The sequence below is a fragment of the Manis javanica genome, chromosome 8 (assembly GCF_040802235.1).
Source record: "Manis javanica isolate MJ-LG chromosome 8, MJ_LKY, whole genome shotgun sequence".
Lineage (NCBI taxonomy): Eukaryota > Metazoa > Chordata > Mammalia > Pholidota > Manidae > Manis > Manis javanica.
The window spans coordinates 61,488,121-61,513,521 of record NC_133163.1 but is presented as its reverse complement, the minus strand read 5'-3'; the positions used below and the strand labels follow the sequence as shown (position 1 = coordinate 61,513,521).

Here is a 25,401-nt window from a genome sequence, read left to right as displayed (position 1 = left end):
TTTTTTTTGAGAGGGCATCTCTCATATTTATTGATCAAATGGTTGTTAACAACAATAAAATTCAGTATAGGGGGGTCAACACTCAATGTACAATCATTAATCCATCTCAAGCCTAATTCTCGTCAGTCTCCAATCTTCTGAAGCATAACGAACAAGTTCTTACATGGTGAACGAATTCTTACATAGTGAATAAATTCTTACATGGTGAACAGTACAAGGGCATTCATCAAAGAAACTTTCGGTTTTGATCACGCATTATGAACTATAAACAATCAGGTCAAATATGAATATTCGTTTGATTTTTATACTTGATTTATATGTGGATCCCACATTTCTCCCTTTATTATTATTATTATTTTTATTTTTAATAAAATGCTGAAGTGGTAGGTAGATGCAAGATAAAGGTAGAAAACATAGTTTAGTGCTGTAAGAGGGCAAATGTAGATGATCAGGTGTGTGCCTATGGACTAAGTATTAATCCAAGCTAGACAAGGGCAGCAAAACATCCACGGATGCAGAAGATTTCTCTCAAAGCAGGGGGTGTGAGGTTCTGAGCCTCACCTCTGTTGATCCCCAATTTCTCACCTGATGGCCCCCCTGCGACTGTGCCTGTCTTAGGTTGTTCCTCCCTTGAGGAATCTTACCCGTCTCTGGCTAACCAGTCATCTTCCGGGGCCATACAGGGAAATGTAAAGTTGGTAAGTGAGAGAGAAGCCATATTGCTTGAAAAGGTTAGCTTTTTATTTCTTTGCAGATTTATGCCCTGTGGCTTCTATGCCTAGCACTTGTCTCGAGGTATCTTTACCACCTGGAGGAATTATGATACTCGGTAAATTCGATATGAGGCACGAATTCTATTTAAGGGTTGTAATTAGGAAGGAAGAAGAAAAGCTATAGAGGTAGCATATGGAAAAAAATATGGGGGGATTGATTATTTCTTTGACATATCTTCTTGTAGAACTTATAGAACTTGTAGACATATCTTCTTGTAAACTACTAACTAATTTGCACACACATATTAACATAATAGGAATACGGTGACATAAACAAAGCAAATCTATAATTACCATCCATCTCCAGTGAAGCCAAGAAAACCATTTAGGCACCCTAGGCATTTGTGAAAATTTGTCTATGATATGATGGATATTGTCCAACTGTTGGAAGAACACCTTCTAATTAATTAATTTACTTACCTGGCAGGGACGAAACAAAGTTCGGCTTGTTTTTTCCATTGAGAGCTCAGGAAAATGGTGTGACAAGACCTGAGTAGTCTCCATTTTCACTCTTGATTGAGATCGTTTTCTCAAACACACCCCCTGAAAGCATGTTGTTAATCTAAACACAGATTCCCCACTGTTGCACCTTTCTTACTTATCTCTCCTAGAGAAGCCTTCGCCCAGCAATACCTAGACTTTGATCGAAACTGAACCACGGGTGCCAGGGCAGACAGCGCAGATCTGACCAAGGCTCCCAGGAGTCTAGAGACCTGGGACTCTAATCAGGGGGGCTAACTGATGCCGAATGACACAGCTCTTTACCAGGGAAAGACCACCTTTGCGTGGTAGGGCAAAGTGCTTCTTGAGGCGGTCAAGCTGTGGACAGTGTCAGAAACATCAGGGTCGGAATCTGTGGCACCTCCAGGTTACCCCCTTCTTACTCCCTTTTTCTAAGTCTGCATCCTACTAAGCCTTTGTCTACATGTGGGATCAAACAGGCTTTCTTCTGCTTGGTTGATTTTGTTTTTCAATACATAATGACAAATGACTGCCAAATGATCAACTGGATCACTGCAGAGCCAACCCAGTTTCATCACTAAGATCACAACTGGTTATTTTACTCCTTTTAATGACCAAATAGGATTGATCATGAGGACATTTTGATTCCTTAGTAATAAGTTAACCTTATAAATTTCTAAAAAAGAGCCTGGTGAAAACAGTCAAGGTGGGTTATGCATACATAGTTATGGCTTATATGATGAGTAAAACACAAATTTATAAATAAACACATCAGAAATCTGTTTTTCTCACTATATCATTGAAATAGATCAACCTGCAATATAGTTAGGTTTGACTCTCTCAGGCTTAGATAATAGTCATTTGCTACTTTTAGCTTGTGTTTCTGGGAAGTTTTATTAAAACCAATTTCTGCAAATTAAACCATTTTAAATAACAGAATTTCCTACTTAAATTGTGAATCTGTTTAAAAGTTCCCTTTAAACATGTCTCTGGGATACAGTTACTATTTCATATAACAGATTTTGCCTAATAGTGAGGTTTTGTTGCAAAAATTCTGTGTTTCCCAGATAATTTGTAACAATTTTTAGGAAACCTACATTTGTTGTCAGATTCATTTATGGAAAAACACAAGAAAGCAAGGTCATTCTGTTAAAAAGAAGTGGGGCAGGGTTGGGGCAGCTTGGTTTTCCTAATCCAATAAGTTGGAAGCAGAAGGGAAGAATGTAAATAGGGGTTCTCTATCATGCACGTTTCCTTTTGTGAGGGGTTTGACTGCTGTGTGATTGAAAAGAATATATTCATGTGCACTACTTCTTAAGACAGCATTTTTGTTAAATGGCTCTGTAAAGTGCATGTGACTTATATCTCTCTTTTTCCAACCCATGATCTTGTTGTCCACCTAAATCTTTTTTGACACACCATCTCCAGGTTACCTGGAGCTTTGTCGAATCTCCCAGAACCCAATCCCTCTCCTTTCTCACACCTTCACAACAATCTGCCTTGTGGCTCCACGCGATGAAGAAGGCTTTTTTAAAAAGTGTATTTTATGTCACAAAGATCAATGGATTCTTTAAGGAGAAAGTATTTGATATTCATATTTTAGAAACCTATTACTATATGCCCACTTTGGAAAATGCTTCAACCCAAGCTGATAGGTAATGTCCTCAGAGCTAGTAGGGGAGATCCGTAGTTTGTCCTGTTTTCCATTTAGCATCTCAGCTCAACTCTAACTCTCAGAAAACAGGAATCTAGAAATGAGCATTAATAAGTAAACTTGCTATCATGGCAATAACAATAAAAATAAAAATTAGAGATTGTTTCATTGAGGAAAAATATCCCATGGATATGCACATGGCTATAGGAAGGAGGGGCCCTTTGTATGGGCTTGGAGCAATAGTAGCAGGGAAGGGGAGACAGTGAAAAATATCTGGGAAAGAAAACTGGGGCTCATATATATGTACATAAGTTATATACATATGGTTCTACTTACATTTTATTAATCTCACAAAATGGAACAAAATGGATTCAGAAGACAAGGGTGGGGGGCGTTGTTAAAGAATCAGCACGATTAGCAACACGGAAGGAGCAGTCTTAAATGAATGAATAGAAAACATGGACAATTTCAGCCACTGAGAATGAGAACTGTTAAGAAATAAGGAAATCCAATGTCTGATTATTTTGCATTTCTTTTTTATGTTCAGCGGCCTTTTATGATTCAGATTTTCCTACAGAGATCTGTGTCACCATTAGCATTCTATAATTTTTAAGAAGACTTAAAAAACCACCTATGCTATGTATACACTTACTTCCCACCTAGTTTCATAGAAAGGGAATCTAAGAAAATATATTCTAAAATGCTTATTGCAAAAGTTCTATAATTATACTTAAGTTTGGTCAACTTTAAAAACTATCAGCATTCTCTTTGAATTAATATGTTAAAATGTTATTTTCCCACACAACTATGCTAGTTTGGAGTTGCAAAAAAACAAAATTGCTTTCAAAACACTGACATTTTTTTCATTTGGTTTCTTCCATATTTTAAGGAATGAACTACATTAATTTCAAGTTTTTAGTAAAATTTTCTCTCAAAATAAAAAGAGAAATGTACTAATCTGAGTGTTGGTTGGGATTTTTTAAAACAGTTGAGTTATAAACCAAAACTCCTAACACCAGGAATTTATGGTGGAAATGACAGCATTTTAACTATAAAGGCATGAGTGGTGTCCTTTTACAGACGCCTAAATCAAACACAGAAAAAAGTGATATGTTGCCAGGACATACAATGTATTTTCCTTTAATTACCATACATAATTAATAGCCCGAACTTTTGTATTTTTTTTTTTAAGAAAAGAAATCACAAAGTTGCAAGCAACTCAATTACATAAATCTTCCCATGCAACATATCAAAAACAACAAATTTAATCATTTTGCGGTCTGGGTTGAATTCAACAGTGAAAACTTTTTATTGAACTTCATTGCAACAAAGAATTTCAGACTTAACAGATGACCATCTTTGAAATCAGATAGAACTCTAGCCATACTATGATTTTCTGATACTGAAAATGAACAAAGTACAGAATACAGTATTCCAACCAGGATTTGGGCTGATCTGAGAAACCTGAGAAAAGTACTGTGAAGGAATTACAGATATAGAATGACTGGATAGGTCATTTGATCTTGCTTCTGAGACCAAATTTAAAAACCTCTGTTTCAGATTAAACAGCACTTTATTGCTTTCCTTTTTTTTTTTCTTAACACAAAAATACTTCTACAGATTAAAAGAATGGAAGTAATAAAATTATGCAGTATGTATTACTGGTATGTATTATATCTACATAGGTCCAAAAGATTCCTGGAACTTAAATAATCCAGGCTTTTCTCAAAATATTGACGCCAAGTATCGAACCAAACTCTGGGAGCACACAGCGGTCTTTTCTACAACATGTGTGATCGGTAAGAGCAGCGATCCTGTCCTATAATACACTATAAAGCAGAGGGAAAAAAATCGTCTCACATTTTTAGAAATCAAGCTATCCCATTAGCCTAAATACACAGTGTAGGCAGTCAACATTTTTTGACTTTCATTATCTTCAAACATCATGTTACACAAAATTGTACAGAGAACGTTTTGACAATGTTTGATATTTAAAAAAATATTTGATATTAAAAAAATATGATGGCAACAATAGTATCGACTGTGGCTTTAACTTACTTTAAAAATAATGACAACAAATTTGAAATTCATACAGTTTTGATGCAGATCTTGAATCATATAGTTCCCACCATTTAAATAAATGCTTTCAGCACATGAACATGGGTTTTGATGGCATTTTCTGGATTTGACGAGTTTTGATTATTTCTAGGTGGAAGATCTGTGGCATCTCTTTAGTTATGACATGGAATATTTTTGCTGTGTTTTCTTATTATAACTTAGAATATACAAAACTCAGTGTAACTACGCTTTTGGTCACAATAATTTTACATGCTATTCTTCATTAGTATTCAAAATATCAACTGCTGATTATTTAAAAATTCAAGTTTTTATTTAAAAACAAAATTAAAAATAAATGTTTGGGAGTAGGTGAAGAATAAAGTGCTTAAATACATAATTTAGAGGGGTTGTAACACACATAGACTATATCAAGTAAGACAGGGCAAACCAGTAGTATTATCTTCATTTTGAAATGTATAAGAATATTTTCAATAAATTTTAAACACAATGAGATGAAGCAAACAAATGATACATAAAATTACATATACAATACTGAAGGAGGAATAACTATATCAAGTTGAAAAATTAACTCCTGAATAACAAAACTGGTAAACAGCTAAAATTTTATTCTTATTACTTTAGAAATACACTTGAAATACACCATCCCACTTTATACTTGTTTATATTACACAGTTGTTTAATTTTCAGTTATTTTGGTTATTTTGACTGTTATTCTTTCTTTCACAATTGAGCTTATAAGGAAGAGTTTGGACTAAATATAAAGATCTTGCTGTCTGTAATGACTTAAATTCATCATACCTTGAATAGTTCTTGAAACTGAAATTCTTAAGCGTCTAGAAAGCCAGTCTAATGAGAATCCTTTTGGTCAAATTTAGTCGAAATTACCAAACCAACCAAACAAAAAATACATTGTACACACAAAGTCCGTGTTACTAAGGAGCCTGGAAGGTTAACTGATACAACCATCTCCAGAAATGAGCAAAAGCAGGGAGCAGGGCTGTGCTGGCACCTAGTGGAGAAGACAGTAGGAGAGTCGTTTACCTTGGGTCTAAAGGCATGCTGGGAAAAGAACAGATTTTTCATTACTTTAATCTGTGCTTTCTATCACACACATCTGAAAAGAAGATAAACGAAAAGTATCTGGTGGAATTCATCCTAAGTATGCAACCAAATGTTATGATTTTAATTTTCTGCAAGGACAAAAAGAAAATGTCGAGGGGTGAGGGTGGTAGAAAGGAACAAGACCAGCTGTGGTGAAAAACCTACCAAGTGAAAACAAGGATTGTGCAATTTTCTCTTCCCTGGTATGTTCTGCCAAACCTGGTCACACTTGTCTATTCTCTGTCAAGCGGAGAATTTTTATGAAATCAAGTGACAAGCTGTTCTGAAGTTCTGTCTGTATTTGGGATATAAGTCACCAAACACTACCTACATATACTTCTTAACATTAAATTTGGAGCTTTCAAATGCCAGTATTACATGCAAAGGTATTACTATTGTTTCTTCACAGTATTTTTTAGTAGAAGGACAAATTTAAATTTGAACCTGCCTCCCCTATTTGGGACTAGATAAGGTATGGTTCGGGGGAAAGCTTCTGCATTAGAAGGCAATGAGTCCCCCCATTCAATGTGAGAAAGTGAAGGTGGAATTACTACTACTTGCCAGGAAGACCCCCAAGCAATCTCTTCCAATTGTGAGCTTCTATGATTTCCTAAAAAAGAAGGTTTTATTCTATTTTTCTACATTGGAAAATGGACTTCAGGTTACTGTCCTCATAAGTGTTCCAAGGACTACATCTATCCCCTTATTTCTTGGTATTCCTGCAATGATTGGTAGTGATTCTGTGATGGACACAGAAGAGTCAAATCATATGGAGGCCAAACCAAGACTTATCTTGCTGTAAGTTGGGAGTCCAGCTTTCCATAACTGAATACTGACCCGGGCTACTAAAATGCAATTATTTACTGTAGGTCTGCTATGCTTTATCAAGCAGCTACACTGTTTTAGAGAACTGGTTTAATTCTTAACTAACACACAATGAGAGAGGTTTATATATACATTCTTTTCTGTTAATAACCTTTTCCTCATCTTTCATCAGAGAGAGCAATCTGTTTTCATCCTATTGTATTAATCTGATATCTCACACCTAATCATGTGTTGTAAGGCTTACCTTATATACCTGACTGATGCTCAACTTTAAAAACTAATATTTTAGCTAATATAATTGGGTTTGTTTCATAACATGTTTTAGACATCTAGTTTATTTGAGAGCATATGAATGAACTATTCCAAGTATCACTGTATTGGAAGGCTGTTCTTGTCCCTTTAGGTCCCTGCTTTGCTGCAATATGAGAGAATAAGATTAACTGTTCCTTGTAACTTTGGTTCTAGTGCAATTGCAGGGAAATGCTTGCTAGCCCAGAGATGCAGTTGCCTTTGGCCCCTTGCAGAGAACCTAACCTGAGAACACTGCCCAGTCAAGTCAGGTGGCTTCTCAAGACTCAGATATAAGAACAGGACCGTGTCCTAGACTGCCTGACTATGCCTTCTAGTTAGCAAGTATATTTTGTTTAAGAAGCTGCCTAGGGAAACTCCTAGTAATATGTTTGATTAGAAGATTGAGAAAATATATAGTAACAGACTTTATATATTAAATATGATAATTTCAATGAAATTATCACTATTAAATTTATGAGAGAGGAAATAAAAGGGAAAAAAGAAACTGATAATCCTAGTTTACTGGCAAGAGAAAACTTCCTTCAAAGGACATCCCAATTCCCTCTGAAATACCAATTCCACACAAATACAACCTCTTTCCTAATCCCACTCTAGTCACATCACAGAACCACAGCCTGTGTTCATCTCTACTTTTTCAGGTGACCTTAGTGAAGTGTGACCAGAGGTAAAGGATTCTGCCTGGGCAGATGAACTGGCAGGATCATGTCCTGAAGTCTGTCCACATGTAGACAGGACAAAGATGAGCCAGAGACAGAGCCTGACAGTAGTGGGAGGGCAAAGACATGTGGACAAGTAGCAGGAAAAATCAATGGCCACAGAGGGCTCATAGGAAGGAAAGTGCCTTCAGCTCAGGGTGGGGATTTAGGGATGATGGTATCATCAAGGAAGACTTCCTGAAGGAGGTAGCTGAGCCTTGAGAGGTGATTAGGACCTGGGAAGCCATGAGGGGAGGAGAAAAAACTGTGTACAAAGAGACGCTGCAGATGGTGACGGGATTTCCTCTCCCTCTCAGCCACGCAGCCTGAGGAGAGAGACACCTGCTGCAGCAGCAGAAGGGTGGGGCTCCAAGGGGCCAGCAGGGCACGGGCATGAACAAGTGACTGCTTCTGCCCTATTTAATACCCAAGAAAACCTCTGTGCATTTGTAAAGTATTTCTAAGCCCACAGAATTTACCTGCGGCCTCACTGGCAAAGATAAATTTCACCTCTCTCTTTTTCTCCCAGTCCATTCCATCTCTGGCCATTTTAAAAACACAATGAGCTTTACTTCCAAAGCCAAACCAACAAAGCACAGAGCCAAGACCGAATTCCCTATAACTAGGTTCACTCCTGCAGCTTATTCATCCATCGTAGTTTGTTTTCATTGTGTGAATTAATTCTAATTTTCAAACTGAAATATATTATGCTTTATCATCATTTTGTCCCTTTCTTAATACCCCTGGGATAGTTGCTAAGAACATGCCAAGTCATGTTTGCTTCTCCAGGTTCATTTCTCCAGGAGTGCTTTTACCAGTCACCCTTCTCAGGGCAACCCAAACCCAAAACCAGAAATAAACCAATCAGAAAAATCTTTTCTCTGATCCAGATCATTATGAGTATAAGCAGAGATGGTTTACTCATTCTCCCTCTGAAATGCTCCCATTAATCATTTCAAAACTTCTGGGTAATGAGGAAAGTTATCTTCATTTGATGAACAAAGTGAAACATCAAAGTTTGGAATATTGCTACAAAAGGAGGTAGAAATATGAATTAATACCATGTACCCAAGTGATATATCTAATTTTTAGCCTGTTTGAAACAAATTTCAATTATATGATACAGCAAATCCACTCTAGACATCTACCCAAAAGAGCTACAAGCAAAGACTTGAAGAGATGTACACCCACACATGCTCAGGGCAGTATTATTCACAATAGTTGGAAGGCAGAAGCAACCAAAGTGTTCATTCAGCCTTAAAAAGAGGGAAACTCTGATGTATGCTACAACACGGATGACCCTTGAAGACATTATGCTAAGTGAAAAAAGCCAGTCACAAATGAGCAAATACTGTATGATTCCACTTACATGAGGTACTTAAAGTACTCAAATTCAAAGACATAGAAAATAGAATGGCGGTTGCCAGGGGCCGGGAGGAGGGAAAGTTGGGAGTTATTTTTTAATGGGTACAGAGTTTCAGTTTTGCAAGAGTAAAAAAGATCTAGAGATGGATGGTGGTGAGGATTGCAAAATATTGTGAATGTACTTAAAGCCACTGAACTTTACACTTAAACATGGTTAAGATGGTAAATTTTATGTTATATTCATGTTACTGCAATAAAAATACCCAATATTATTCAATAAAGTAAAAAAGTTGGGAAAAAAGCAAATTCAGCAATCAAAATCTAGGAGGTTGAACATATGAATATAGGCAAGCTAGCAACATACTCTCTAACTCTATGGATTACCTATGATGTGAATGAGGTTTGTGCTTCTGTTAATAAGAAGATAAAGGCATCAGGTAAATTAGTGAATACCTCCAGGATGTTGTGAATATAAAAATAATATTAGATTCAGAAAAGGAAACAAGCCAAATGATGTTATCAACTATAAATAATAATATATAAAATGTTTGTAAATGCAAATTTACTTCTTTGTTTATACAAAGTACTAATATAGTTAAAAAGTTTATTATTAAAATACAATTATTATTAAAAGTTTTAAACAGTGTTTGGGATCTCACAAACTGTATTGCATTCAAGGATCAAGTCCTGTTGCTTCTAAATAATCTCTGCATTTATTAGCTACTAGTTATTATCAATGTAGGAAGAAGAAAGTGTGTGTAGTTATTTTAAATATGTTATTAAATTTAACAGCACAATAAATTTATATTTTACCAGTTATTAATGCCAATAGACATATAGCTGCAAATAACAGCAATAGCAATTCCAACAAAAGCTTATCAGTGTTTTTAAGTCTTTCAATGACTTTAACATGTGCCCCCTTAAACTTCTATTCTGTGCATGCATCTGCCTGCCTGATATACTCAGCATTAAGAAAAAGACCCACTAAATATTGAGTGGGTAAAAGTTTTCTTCCATAAATCATTACTTCAAATGTGTTGTCACAATTCTCAAATGTCCAATTAATTAAAATTCAAGTAACAGTTGGTTTTGCTCAACAACTGTCCAGCCTAGCAGTCAAGTGAAAGATGGCCACCCCTGCAATCTTAATAATACCTCTAGGCTGTCAGCATGTCATGGCCTGAGCATGAAATCTAACTTGACAGATAATGGAAATGAGCTATTAACACAAACCAACCTGTGCTCAGACCTTGTTTTAATATTTTATATGTGTTTATTTGGCATAATATTACCACTTTTTTGAGTCTGTCTTGTTACAACTCCATTCTGGAAACTATTTCTCTTTTGTAATAATTTTTAAATTTTAATTCCATATCCTCCAGCCTTCCTCATCCCACCCCACATGCTCAGCAAAATTTCTGAAAGTTATTTAGTACTTTACTCTTAGACTGTTTCAACTCTCACCTTTTGAAACAGCCCATAAGTGATAATGAAATGCATAAAGGCATGAGCAGGAGAATCCAATTACCTGTACCTGCATAGTTCAGCTGCACACCAAGTAACAATAAACAGGCATTCTTAAGTCACAGCGTTTCACTGGAAATGGGGCAGAACTTGTGTATTTTAAGAACTTTTTACAACTAGTAACCACTCCAGCATTTATTTTACTTTCTCAAAGAAAACCAGAGAAGGTTCATAATTTAAACTAAAGGGTCTTTCAGCCTTGAAGACAAAAACGCACTTCTGCTTAGCACCTGAGTAATAATGTGGGATGTGTACAGGTGAGTTAAGAAGACTGGACTCAAAGATAGTTTGTCTGAAACATATGACTCCTTTCCAGCCCTGCAATCATTTATTATCCAGCAAAGAAAGGCTGGGCTTTTGCCCCACATACACAGTGGTGGTCCTCGGCTTATGATGATTTACCATGTCTGCTCTGAAATGCATGACACAGACTGTTCTAAAATGGTCTCTCTCATCTACAGACACACACATCTGATGATATTTTAGGTCTGATTTACTTTTGTGTCACTAAAACCAGAAAGATTTGGTCACTTGCACACATTTTCCCTCTCAAATGTGACACTCAAAACACATTTTAGTGGGTACTTTATTTTAAATGATATATATCTGAACATATATAGCAAAAGCATCTCAGGTTTTATTAGGTTAGTAACCTGATATTCATTTTTCCTCTTAGAAGGAACTGTTTTTAAGACTTAGAAGTATAGCACCCAAAACACATTTCAGGCATTACTCTATTTTAAATTATATGTATGTGGAAATAAATAGTGAAAGATTCTCAGGGAATGCTGGATTAGTAACTAGATATTTATTTTTCCTCTAAAAAGGGACCATCATTACTCCAAAGTATGGATATTTTCTAAGAGCACAGAAAATATATAGTATTAATAAGAAGGAGCTTTAGCTCTGATGGAAGTTGGACACATTAATTTAGAAATTCCAGTTCCTAAGGGTGCAATTATGACTTCACATCTATATCACACACATATTCACCTATATACATATCTTTGTACTGCCTTATGTATGACACACTTAGGTGTACACAATATGTATATAAAGCCAAAGGCTCCAATTTAAAAAATTGGCTACCCTAATTAGCTGGGATCATTCAAGTCAGAAAACAATAAACTTTTTAAGTTAGCTGGTGTATAGATTCATATACTTTCCTCAGGTATACACAGTAGCATGAGTTCAGATGCTCAATTACAATATGAATGGATTCAGTTGAGCTTGTCATTCTCAGGAGGGATAAGGTACAAATTCATCACAGATAGTTTGGTATAACTGGCAAGTTTGCATTCAAAGAAAACAGTTCCATAGTGATAAGAGGAAAAGAGGTAGGAAAAAACGAATAAGGAAATCACTTTATAAAAACCTGCTTGTAGACAACAGAAGTAACTAGACATCTAGTAGAACATAATGAAATAACCAACATTGAAAAGCAGAGTAAAGTTACTCCACGGATCAAATAGTGATGAAAAGTCTGACTTTCTAATGCTGTAGGTCTAAAGCCGTTCAGCCAAGTATGCGCTCAATTGTCACTTACGGCTCGTTTGAACTAAGATGTGCTGAAGGTGTAAAATACACACCAATTTCAAGGACTCAGCATTAAAAGACAAAATGGAAAATCATCTTATTAATATACTTAAGTGATTCTGTGTTGCTAACTTAATATTTTGAATTAATTACATCAAATAAAAACATCATTATAATCAATTTCATCTGTTTCTTGTTACTTTTTTTTAATGTGGCTACTCAAAAATTTGCCCTATACCTGAAGTCACATAATGTGAAAACTGGTTGAGAACTTACAAATCTTGTTCAAACCCTCACAATTTAGAAACCAGGAATTTGAGGCTTCGTTGGAAAAAGTGATAGGTTCTGGTTAAGCCCAGATTTAGCTGTCAATTTTTCCAGAGGCCAGAGTCTATGGATCCAGCTTTCTTTCCATGAGAGGATCATGGAGGAGAGAAAGTGACTTGTCCCAATCAACACAATAAAAAGCAACTTTCAGGCAGTTTCAAAACTCTTCTCATCTTTTGAGATGTAATGTAAGAACCTTTGATCTTCAGATACAATCATCTACGCAACTGTCTTCATTTTCCTTTTGATTCTGGAGGTAGACATTCACCCCCAAATATGCCTTTCATGTACTGTTAAAATGATATGTATACATTTCAATGAAGATTTTAAATTTGTCATGCACTAAGTTAATCAGAAAATGAACAAGTTTGTAAATGAAACCAATTTAAAATAAGCTTTAAATTTGTCTTTAAAGTACAGTAAAGATGAAGTCATCTTTATGAGCCCCAGTTTTCTTTCCCAGATATTTTTCACTGTCTCCCCTTCCCTGCTACTATTGCTCCAAGCCCATACAAAGGGCCCCTCCTTCCTATAGCCATGTACATATCCATGGGATATTTTTCCTCAATGAAACAATCTCTAATTTTTATTTTTATTGTTATTGCCATGATAGCAAGTTTACTTATTAATGCTCATTTCTAGATTCCTGTTTTCTGAGAGTTAGAGTTGAGCTGAGATGCTAAATGGAAAACAGGACAAACTACGGATCTCTCCTACTAGCTCTGAGGACATTACCTATCAGCTTGGGTTGAAGCATTTTCCAAAGTGGGCATATAGTAATAGATTTCTAAAATAAAATGGAGGGAAGATTTTGTATCCTACACATGGCAGGAAACTCTGGGTTAAATATGGCTAAACAGCTTAGTTTTCCAAAGTACATCTCAGAAACTTTAATGAGCTAATGTATAATCTGACTCTCTAGGAGAGGAATATAGTGTGTAGAAGTCTCCAAACTTAGTGACACCATGTAAATTCTGTTCTCACAGAGCATCTTAAGAGACTAGTATCCCATAGAATACATTTGGGGAAACCTTGGACCATGGAATTTGCTGCAAGATGCCTTTCTAAAATCACATATCACCCTTCACCTTTGCATTATTGATGGACAATACCATTAATTTTATTCCATCATTTGTCCAATAAGCTTTTATTAGCTTGTTATACACTGAACTGGGTCCCCCTGACCCAATTCCTATGTTGAAGCTCTGACTCCTGATGTGACTTTATGTGGCTACAGAGCCTTTAAAGAGGTAATTAAGGTTAAATGAAGTGGGTCCTAATCATAGATAGGACTGATATTTTTGTAAGAGGAGACACCAGAAATCTCTCGCTCCAAAGGCCATGTGAGGCACAGTGATAAGTAAGCTGTCTACAAGCAGGGAAGAGAGTTCCCATCAGAAACCAACTCTGCTGGCCCCTTCATCTTGGACTTCTAACCTCTAGAACTGCAGTAGATAAATTTCCATTGTTTAAGCCACCTAGGTACTTCGTTGCTGCTGCCCCAGCAGACTAATAGGTCCTGTCATGTTTGAGAGGATACGAGTGATAAACAGACACAGTCCCTGGTCACTAGGAATCTGTGGTCTAGCTCAAGGGCAGTGTGGGAAACACTGAGTAACTTTCTGGTGTTTGACTAATTAATTACTTCATTTGGGTCAGCAACAACTTACTACACATCCTGACCTCCAGCTGACACTCTTACTGCAGGGGATAATTAAATTATTTGTATAAGTTCTTACTTGAAGAAATGGGCCAATAGGACCTCATGTTTCTCACTCATTTTCTGGAAAAACCTGGAATCTCAGGAATCAAAGCCTGAATGCCTTCACCCTTATCACGGAGTGCGGAAGAATATTCCAACCAGGCAGCAAGGAATATGCATCCCACATTTCCCCCCAAAACAGCTGTCCGGAAGCCCAAACTCAAGGCTCCACCTCCTAATGCCAAGATTTCTTCTGCTGTAGCCACTGAAACCACACGGTGAGGGCCTTCCATCCACTGAACACACAGAAGGGAAAGGAGGCGACCCTGATTCTCCCCCATCTCCCAGATCCTACAGAGCCCATCTTCTCTGTCTCAGACACGATGTTTTGGTGACCAAGACCTGTACCTTTCACCATCCTCCCCTCCTTTAAAATTACACAAAAAGAGCAGTAATTCGACTTCTCTCTTGCTATTACCAAAAAACAAAAACAAAAACACTTTTACCAAGACAGCCTATTTTTAAGCAATCAATAATTGTGTTCAGAAATAGGGTTTAAGCAATATAACTTAAAATAGAATGAGAATGTACAGATTTGTGGATTTGGGGACTGCTAATTAGTTATGTACTTCTACTGCTTTTTCCATGGCTCTGTCTGAATTATTGCAACTCTATCCATTTCAAATGCCAAACTTTCTACTAACCAATGCATAGACCCTGTCAATTACTCTAGCTATGGCACCAGAGGAAATAAAAGAAATAAAACCTTTCTTATACACAGTCCTACCTATTAAACAGAGTCACTTATTTTGTCTTGCACTATATTGTGTAAGAGACACAGTTTCTGCAAAGAATTGTTTTGCAAAAGTATCAAAAATTAAAATGTAGTAATAGTAAAACAACCTAACTGCTATTGAGATGATATAGTCTAGATCTGGCTATGCCTTCTTGCAAAAGTCACTTACCTTCCCTGAGCTTCAATTTCCTCAAACTTGGAATGAAGGGTAAAGTTTACTTGATCACTAAAATATTCCCAATGCCATGATTGAAAAAATTATTTCTTGAAACTTAAAGTAACTGTAAAGCTATCTTTAAAACTCTATTGCCTCTTACATTTTGTCATTCTAAACTTTAGGCAAATCATGATATGCTAAGACAATAGACTAGTTCTACTTAAACTTTAGCTATTACAAAACTATCCAGTTGAGCTGTGGTTTTTTATTTAAATAGCAAGAAAAAGCAAAACAATGCCAACTGGGTGCTACTATTTTCTGTCTAGAAATAGAGACAAGGTCAATCTCTTGGGAGGAATGAATCTGAAATTTGTACAAATAAACTATGTGTGTACCTGTATAAAACCAGTTAAACATTTTTTAAAAATATCACTGTACATGGTCACATTGTTTTAAAGTACTACCTTGTGATTGGGTAAGAATTGGCAATTTGGTACCAGTGCAGAGTAAAATTATCCCATTCGGGACATTTATTGATCTTAATCCCTGTCTGTACTGGACATGCCCAGGAACCAGCGGAAGGGGGGCTGTGGGATCTGGCCCTCTTGTTTGGGCATTCACTACCTCATATACCAGGGCCCTGCACGTGAGACTTCTAACCATCCCCTTACATTTCCAGACTTCCACCATGGGTGCAGATCACAGTGAGGAAAACTCTCGGCTTTTCAAATGAGTGGTAGATGTTAGTAAACCTCTCCAGGTTAGCAGTTTTTTATCAATGAGGCACATAACTTTGGAGTTTCTTATGATTATGGAGGAAGAACATGCAAATCCACTTCCTGAAGAAATTTATCTCTCTAAGGCAGACACTGGTCCATGCTACAAAATTTATGTCTCTGATACTGAACTGGGGTCAATTTTGTGTCAAAGCATGGTGGACCACCATCAGTTCACAAAGAGGAAGAGAAAAGGAATGCCTGCCAGAAGCCCATATGATGACTTTGCCTCTTAAGAATTATCTTTGAAGACACTTTACATTCTTTAAACATAATTATATTCTCAGATTACCTTACCTTTTGAAAAAATAAGCTGCTTGGATTTACTAGTTTCTAACTGTTGCCACGACTTGGAAAATAGGAAAACCTAAGCAAAGGCCTACTTCAAATATCATTCATATGGTCCCTAACCTACCAGATTTCAATAGTTTTTCTTTTTTAAATCTTGAGGAATAACATAGAATTGCGAACTTTTTATTCTGCCAAGCAAGAAAAATTTTTTAAACTATCATCATCTATTCTTACCTTTATTTCTTGAAAGGAAATTTTGAATAGCAACAAATTTTGAATAACACAGAATGTTAAAAATGGTAGTTCTTTAAACTACACAAACTTAATTTTATAAATACATTTTATAAAGTAATTTTATTACAAATTTTATATTTTTATATAATTGTAAACTTATAATTTATATAAGGCAAAAAGCTTCTGTAGCTTGGGCTCAATCTCCAAGTTGTCATGTTTCAGGTATGAAGAACACGATACTCCAAAAAACTTCTCTCAAATGACTAAGTATTTACAGAACATTTAGATCTGGTTATTCATCTGTCATCAAGCTGTGACTACCCAGTATTCTCTGTATCCTTCAGCAGTGTTGTGGAATTTGATTTTTATCATTCCGCTATTCTTTCTCTGCCTCTACGTATTTAGTTTTGAAGTATCAATTGCCTGCATTATAGCCCATGTCTAAATACTGCTTTTGGTTGTCAGGGGTTGAATGTCAGAAAATATTTAGTTAATGATAACAAGAGGTACTATAAGCTATTACTAATCAGCCTTGTGCTTGAACTTTAAGATGTTTCCTAATCATCAACTTTTGAATTTCATATAAATTCAGCAGGATATGTTGGAGTTGCTTTGTGTAAATGGCAGTCTGGACTAAATAACAAAGATGGCATTAATATTTCTGTTTTGTGACCCATGAGATTCACATTGTTCATAACATGAATATGACATAAAGAGCTGATAAAATGGAGTCACAAATCTTTAAGCGTTTATAAAGTCAGACATACAGATTGCAAAGGTAAAGTCAGAATAGAACAAAATACAATATAAAAATTTGTAAGTGGTTAACTACAAATTGAAAATGTGCACCTTTGCCTAATGAAAACTAATATTCAATAGAGAGTAAAACTCATGGAGATGAGAAACTTAGATAACTATTTTGTACTGCAAAAAAAATAACTAAATGCTAGTGTCCTTTACTGGCAGAAACTAATTTTGGCACACATTTTTGGCATAAATATTTTCTTAGTATAAGACCATATACTTCAAATATTGTGTTCAGTATGAACTGGAAAGAGGGCATAAATCTATCACTTTGGGAATTATCACAAGAATGGAGGAATTTGTTAAAAAAATATTTATGTGCCATTTAAGCATTGTAACTACTCTATGGATAAGAATTAAAATTTATTAGATATTTAATACATGCTTAAGTATATACTATGTACCAGACACTGTGAAGGGAGAAAATTGTGTATTGCCTGATTTCCAACTGCCCACTGGACATCTTCACATGAAGTAATCTGCTTGTTAAATAACATTCTAACTTTATTCAGCATCCACACTTTGCTAGAAATTGGGGATTCAAAGAGGTATACGACATGATTCTGTGGAACAAGATGATCATACTGGTGTCCAGAACTGAACTTGTCATTTCATCCTTTCTAAACCTGCTTCCATTTTTACTGACTCTCCTAGTAACTCATAAGTCATCAAGGACAATCTTGATGCATCATCCCCAATAAAAACTGTCTGATCCTCTGATGTGACCTCTGCTTCATGTTTCTACTCCACTGGACCCTCTTTCTGCATGTTCATTTACAGGAATTCTCTCCCTCTCAGCAAGGCCTCCCAAATGACCTCTTCACCTTTGGTCTCTATATTCTCCACCCCATCCCAGAGAGCTCTTCCTTTGCACAATTCTGATCAAGTCTGTTTTTGCTACAGACTTTCATTCCTTCCTAATGCCCAGGGAAGAAGGCCTGAAACCATTAGCCTTGCTTCTCAAGGTTCTTGTGGATCTGGCCCCAGTTACGTTTCCATTGTTTTCTGATTTCTTCCCTTCACCTTTGTTTCCCTTCCTCTGGGCCTTTCTTCATTTCCCTTGTGCCTGCAATGGTTTTCCTCTGCTCATCCTCATCTCTGGAGATGCAAATTCTAGGCATCCTATAAGGCCCTCAAATACTGCCGCTTCTAAGAAGCCCTCTAGCAAGAACTAATCATCCTATCCACATTGGCACTGTGTGACTCTGCAACTTTCTGAAGATACAAGTAACATTCTACCTTAAATCTGGGGCATTTTTACACCTGTTTTATCCATCCTACTACTTTTTAAGCCATCTGAAAATTCCTTGTCTGATACATCTTTGTATCTTCCTCAAAAGTTGGCATAGGGAAGCATTCAAAAAATACTTATTGAGTGAATGAATAAATAAAAGAATGAACAAATGAGCAAACAAACTAAATGTGACTAAAGAAGGACACGGTAAAATTAACTTGAAAGGTGTAACCATCAAGAAAGAAGAATGTACGGCATTGCTCAAGAGGTTATAATAACTAGGTATAATGCTGAATTATGAAAGAAAGAACTTATGCTAAGTACTTGGAAATTTTTCCCAAAGGGATTACTTTTGTACAGGGATAATTTCCTACCTAGTGATGAAAGGAAATTATCACTTGGATTAATACTAAGAGTTTCTTGTATTTTTCATTATAACTCTGTTTCCTTACATGTTGGAAAGGGGCACTGAGGGGACAAGTCTGTGGTTGACTTGTTGGTCTCCTATCTTTCTGGATTTTGTGATTTTTATCTACAGGGGCATTCTCAATAGCAACTCACCATTAATCATGGGAATTTTAAGTGCAGACACAGTAGAGATGGCAAACCAAGATTAAAGATGTATGATAAATGTGGTAAAAACCCTCTCTGCTTAATTTTTCACATTTACCCATCAAAAACTGCACCTCCATTAATGAATACTTAGGCCTAAGGCTTTTTTTGTTTGTTTTTTAAAGAGAGCAATCCATCTTATGGCATGGTATCTGTGAAACAACTTAAGAACTGTTGCCTATGAGGGGGTGGGACACAGAAAACAGTTTCCACACATAAGAAGTAGAGACTGTTCAAATCCCATCCTGGCCCTACCCTTTGGTGCTGGTCAATAAACTTGGTACCAAATATAAACAAAACATTCCATTCAACATTATGTCAACCTTCAGCAAAAAGATCATCCATCACTGTACATTAATGTTCTGAGCACCTGTAAAATCTGATGTGCATTCTTTCAGGTCATTTTTTCAACTCTGTGTCTGTCAGAGATACCCCCCACCATATACATATTATTTATGTTGGGAGTAGCTTTCTAAATGTCACCCAAATGAATTAGTATCACACTGAGCCTCAGAGTTAAGAGAGTCGCCATGTGCATTTATGTGTTTTCTCTCCCCGAATGCTGACACATTTATATCCTTTCCCCGTCTGCTCTGGCTTTGGCAGGGATGTATAGTACAAGCAGTTTATTTTACTATGACATGGTGACAAAATAGAACTTTATTTATGTGAAGCTGGTTAAAAATGCCCTGGCCAAAAAATATGACACCAGTTAAGGAAATCTAATAAAACCTCTTGCAGAAATGGTGTAAAGTATAGAGTTTTATTTGGAACTTAATGAGGTTAGTAAGGCATACTGTACCTTACTGTGTCTACCAAATCACATCAGGCTAATGTTACCATATGTAACATGGTACATGTTGTTTGTTTTGTTTTGTTTTTAGGCAGCCCAATCTCTGTTAATTTAGTCAGCCACTTTTAGTTCGTTAACATTCCCTCATTCACTCATTTAATATTTCAACAAATAGAATATATATATCACATATCTACTTCATGTAGCTGGAAAGGAATTACATTAGCTTTTGGGTATATGGAAACTCAAACCATTTTAATTAATATTTATGAGTGCTCCCAGGGTCTCAGCAGAAGTAAGTCACTGATCACAGGGCTATCCATTGGAGCTGGGAGAAAACAAAAAACCTGCAATTTGGTTTTATGAAATTTTTGTGCTAAATGCCTTATCATCTAACAATTATTTTTAAGAGTGACAAAAATAGATACCTTCATTTATATATTATGTCATGTAGATTGGCTATGATGACATAAGCAGCATGTATAAATTATATCAAAACAAGGCCAACATTCCTAAGCACCTCCAAGTTCACGTCTCTGTATGCACACAAACAAAAATAAAATCAGAGTTTTCACCCAAATTTGTATTGCTTTTCAAAGGCGCCACATGGAAAGGCTATTCATACATACTCAAATGATGCTGTCTGCTGCTCAACACATTTTTGGCCCTTATCTTTGAAGTGGTCATTGGAGAGACTTTGCAGTTCACAAATGAAAGAGATACAGGACACTCCTCTGTGGTCATCATCCCCTCCCCTCCTTTCTCCTCTTACTTCCTGCTCCCCTCTCATTCCTGGGCCACCTGCTGCTGCTGGCAAAGATCCAGAGGCTCGAGGAAGGGGCACTGCAACCTGCAGAGGTGCTTGGGAGACAGAGGTGCCTTCCTCAGCGTTCATTAGGATGTCTGCGGTAAGTGTTCAAAGCTGATGGCGGGGTGAAACTAGCTGCCTATGGCTGGAGCCCTGAGTTCCTGTTCTGGTTCACTCACCAACATGCGATGTGCCCTTGGATCAGGGCATCCACTGCTTTGAGTTTTAATTTCCTCACCTATAGCATAGGTTGGTTGGGGGTGGGGATGAGGGATATGGCAGCTAACTTCTATAGAGCTTTCCTGCTCCACAGCCTTCCGACCTGACAGCCCCCTCCCCAGAAAAGCACCAACAGTCAGAAAACATCTTCATCAACCACAACTAAAATGGCATAAAACCGCCAAATGTGAGAAACCAATCACATTGAACAAAATTTAACTTTGAATAGGATTTCAAATGTAGCTGCTGGGTTAAACATCACATTAAAACAGCAGTATTTCTGATGGGAAAAACACGACTGCTAAATCTCTTTCAACATGTTCATTACGTCCATCTTGACCACGAGCATTACTATAGGCTTCTGAACAGGTCACGAACATAGTGTTATTATATAGAAGTTGTTTTTATAGTGCTACTCACATTGAATTTTGCTTGTGTTTCACTGTTATCTATTTATCTATCTATCTCTTGGGTGACTCAAGGCAAAAGTCTGATCTTCCCATTGAAAGTGGTAAAATATACTATTGATTAACTTTAACAGATATAACACAGGACATGGCTGGGTTACATGGTAGCAGAGAATAAAGAAAGAATGCCTTCAGAAATTACTTTTTAGGCTTTGTTTTTTCCTCTGTATTTTCATCTTTGTTTGTTTGTTTGTTTTTATTTTGGTATCATTAATATACAATCACATGGGCAACATTGTGGTTACTAGATTCCCCCCATTATCAAGTCCCCACCACACACCCCATTATAGTCAATGTCCATCAGCATAGTAAGATGCTATAGAATCACTACTAGTCCTCTCTGTGCTATACTGCCTTCTCTGTTACCCCCCTACATTTATGTGTGCTAATTGTAATGCCCCTTATTCCCCTTCTCCCTCCCTTCCCACCCCCACAACTCACCCCCAGTTCCTTTCCCTTTGGCAACTGTTAGTCCATTCTTGTGTTCTGTGAGTCTGCTGCTGTTTTGTTCCTTCAGTTTTTGCTTTGTTCCTATGCTCCACAGATGACTGAAATCATTTGGTACTTGTCTTTCTCTGCCTGGCTTATTTTAGGCTTTTTTTTAACTTAGCCATAGGTCTTTACCTAATTTACACAAAAACAGCTATCGAGGATATTTCTTTTGTATCTATCTGATCCTACTCACTCAGATGGGGACATTCTCCTCTCTGCTGTTTCCGGATAGGCCAACTGCCCAGACGCCTCGTACTGCCTCCATCATCTCCCACTGCCTGAGGGTCAGCTCCTGGGCCTCCTGCTGAAGACAATGCTCTCTCAGAAACACAGATAGCGGCAGCTCCAGCAGCACTCAGTGTACCTCATGTAACCACTGCGTGATTTATTTCACGTGATGAAAAACGTGCATCTGAACAAAGTTTCAATTGGAAAACCATTTCAGAGGTTATCCTTTTAGGAATGTCAAAGACTAAACTTTCCTTCAGGCCTGTGTTTCCTCATGGCCCCTTAGCAGTACACAGCAAGCAGTGCGGAGGTGGGTTTCCCGACTGCACAGAGGCGTTAGGAGTTATTAATTGTACCTTGTGGACACCAGCCTCGTCACCAGGTTTTGAGGCCTTCCCCAGATATGGGAGACTTACACCTTCCTCCCACATAACACTGTCAGGCTCACACACACATGTGCTAAGACGAACACACACATGTGCAAAGGAGCAAGAGGAAGGAGGACACTGAGTGAAGCCATTCGGTTTCCAAGCGCTCACAGAAGGTTGCCAGCCCAATGAATCAGAACAGAGTGGACAGAGCCAAATCCCCTGCCAGAAGCTTCTGGAGACAAGACCATGCTCTGAAACTGTCTTCTGCAACCTGCTTCTTGGTAGATTTATACACTTCTTCAGGCCTGTTGGTTTAAACTGTCTTGCTAGACTGTGCATATTGACTCCACAAATGCTTAGTCTTATAGGTGCCCAGTAAATGAACAATTCTGCCATACACAAACATGCAGTGCAGAAATCACTGTCATCTTCTTGTTATGGATGCTTTGACCATCCATTGAAAACATCTCCTTGGGGAGGCCAGAGATTGTGGCATGGATTCAAGGCTCAATTTTGCTTTCAGTGGGTGTTGCTACCTCCGCAAACATGCCCCAGTCTTCCATGGTCCACTGAGGGCAGCTGCCTCACTGCTTCCCCTTCAATTGCCCCCCTCTTCTCCCTCTCTTCCCTCCACCAGGAATCCTGTGATGGAGTCAAGGCAAGCAGAGTGACTTGTTTGACTGCTGATCCCAAGCCCTTTGTATCTATATGATCCTACTCACTCAGATCAGGACATTTTCCTCTCTACTGTTTCTAAAAACAAACCCCAAGAAATGTCTTTAAATAGTCTAATCCCTTCTAATCCCCCACTGACTGCAGGTAGAGGAGGTGATGCTTCACCTGCTTTTACAGCCTGAGAAATAAGGTCTCTGAACCTAGGCATGCCCAGTCTTTACCCGTGTTTCCCAGAACCTCACAACCCTGGAAAGGCTAAGCTCTCCACAAAGTCAAATAAATGGAGTGAAAGGGCACATGCTACCAACTGACCTGAGACCCCACAGGAAAAAAAATGAAAGGAAGGAAGGGCAACCCAAGATTTTGCTCACTTCCATCTTCAGATCTTTGAATTTCCTGAATCTAGATTCTGCAATTTAGACCAGGTACCAGGAAACAGACCAACATATGATGGATGTCCCAGTACCTACTTAGTAATAATGTAATCAGTGATCAAGAAGCAGTTTGAACATCTATCTTCTCCTGGAATATTAAGCAATGGAAAAGGCAGTACTTTGGGGAAAAGATCATTGAACTTGGAGCCAGGGGAAATAGGCCAGAATCGTCTTCCTTTTTGCCACTTGCTGATCACAAAATGTCCAGCAGGTTATGTAAGCTCTCTGGCTGTTAGGTTCCCCATCTGTCCAATTAGGACAAGAATACACTCTCTGTTTCTCTGCAGGACTATCTAAGCATCACATGAAATGAGGTGGGTATGAATTCCACAAAAATCTAAGGTAGAGAGGTCCATGGCTCTACCTTTTTTTTTTTTAATTTGAAGGGAAAATTGGAATCTAATCATTTAATCCAAAATATGGTTAGGTGTTTATATAACCATAATCTATTTTTACTGGCCAATTTATGTCATCCCTATTTTTAGTCCTGTGAATCCTATTCCTATCTAATTACTCCTTTTCTTATTCCAGTAGATTGACCACTTAACTATACACAGACATGTCTTTGTGACTGAGAAAGCTTTCTGGAATTTCTAGGATAGTAAAGGAGAACAAGCCAGGTTAAAGAAATTTGCTTTCACAAAACAGAAATAGATTTTTAGGTTGGGGTCTTGTGATGAGGGGTGGAGAGAGAAGCAGAGGAGAAGTAGAGACAATACGAGGTAAACTCCTGTTTTTCAAATCACAATAATATTAATAATCATTTCTATTTCTTGAATATACCTTTTGCATGTAAATTTCCTGGCTTATAATGTGGACTATGTGCTGATGCTGTCTTCTCGCCATCCCTTTTCTTTGGTGCTTCCCCTTCCTTCTCCGACCCGCCACCTCAGTCCTTTTCTTCCCTCACTTCTCTGACCTGCTTTCTGTGAACATGGCCTTGCTGTTATTCTCTGGCTTGTTTTCTGGCCTGTACCTTCACAGCAAATCCCTCTAGAGTGAGAAATGCAAAGCCATGGGCTGTAGTTATACTCACTGCCCTGCTAAGTATCACCAAACACAGTCATAGCCAAAACAAGCAGAAGGTCCGTGGGAACAGCAGTGGTGATTCCACCCTCCAGGCCATCCCGAGCACAGAGCCACTCTCATTAGAGGTAATGCTTGCCTTTTGCCAATAGTCAGAAAAAGGAAGGTTCACACCGTATAGGACACAACAGTCTAATTGCTCATATGGAATTCAGACAGCAATAACACTGTGTCACCACACTAGTTTTTAAACTAATCACAGCCTGTTAAGGTGAGGAGGTTTCAGATGATGATGTTTCTCCAACTTCCAGGTACAGAATTACCTGAGCGAGCTTGTGAAAACCCACCCCCAGAGAATGTGGTTCTGACAGTCTGGGGTGAGACCTGGAGATGTACAGCTTTTGCCAGCCTTCCCCAGGTGTTTCTGATAAAGGCCATCCAAAGGCCACACTTTGAAAAATATTGCTCTAAGGTTTTGCTGAAAAAGTGGCTACTACTATATAAAGGCCTAGAAAATCTAAGAAGGGATGGTCCCAAGAGGGTCACTTTGACTCCAGGCCTGGTGCTGACCACGTTTTTGTCCTTAGTCCCAGTTTTGTCCCAGAAGCTCTGGGGCCATTCCCCTTCCT

The 25,401-nt window shown here is 37.6% G+C and overlaps 1 protein-coding gene across 3 annotated transcripts in view; it reads right to left on the bottom strand.

Annotated features, from left to right (window-relative positions):
* Positions 1-25,401, bottom strand: part of SLC25A21 (solute carrier family 25 member 21) — a 459,850-nt gene that overhangs the window by 243,759 nt on the left and 190,690 nt on the right. Inside the window, exon 2 of one of the 3 annotated variants that reach the window (XM_073211336.1) lies at positions 22,232-22,342. The exons of the other annotated variants lie outside the window; for them this stretch is intronic. Within the exon in view, the coding sequence (XP_073067437.1) occupies positions 22,232-22,342 (111 nt within the window). The remainder of the gene's footprint in view (positions 1-22,231; positions 22,343-25,401) is intronic. 3 annotated transcript variants of the gene reach the window in all.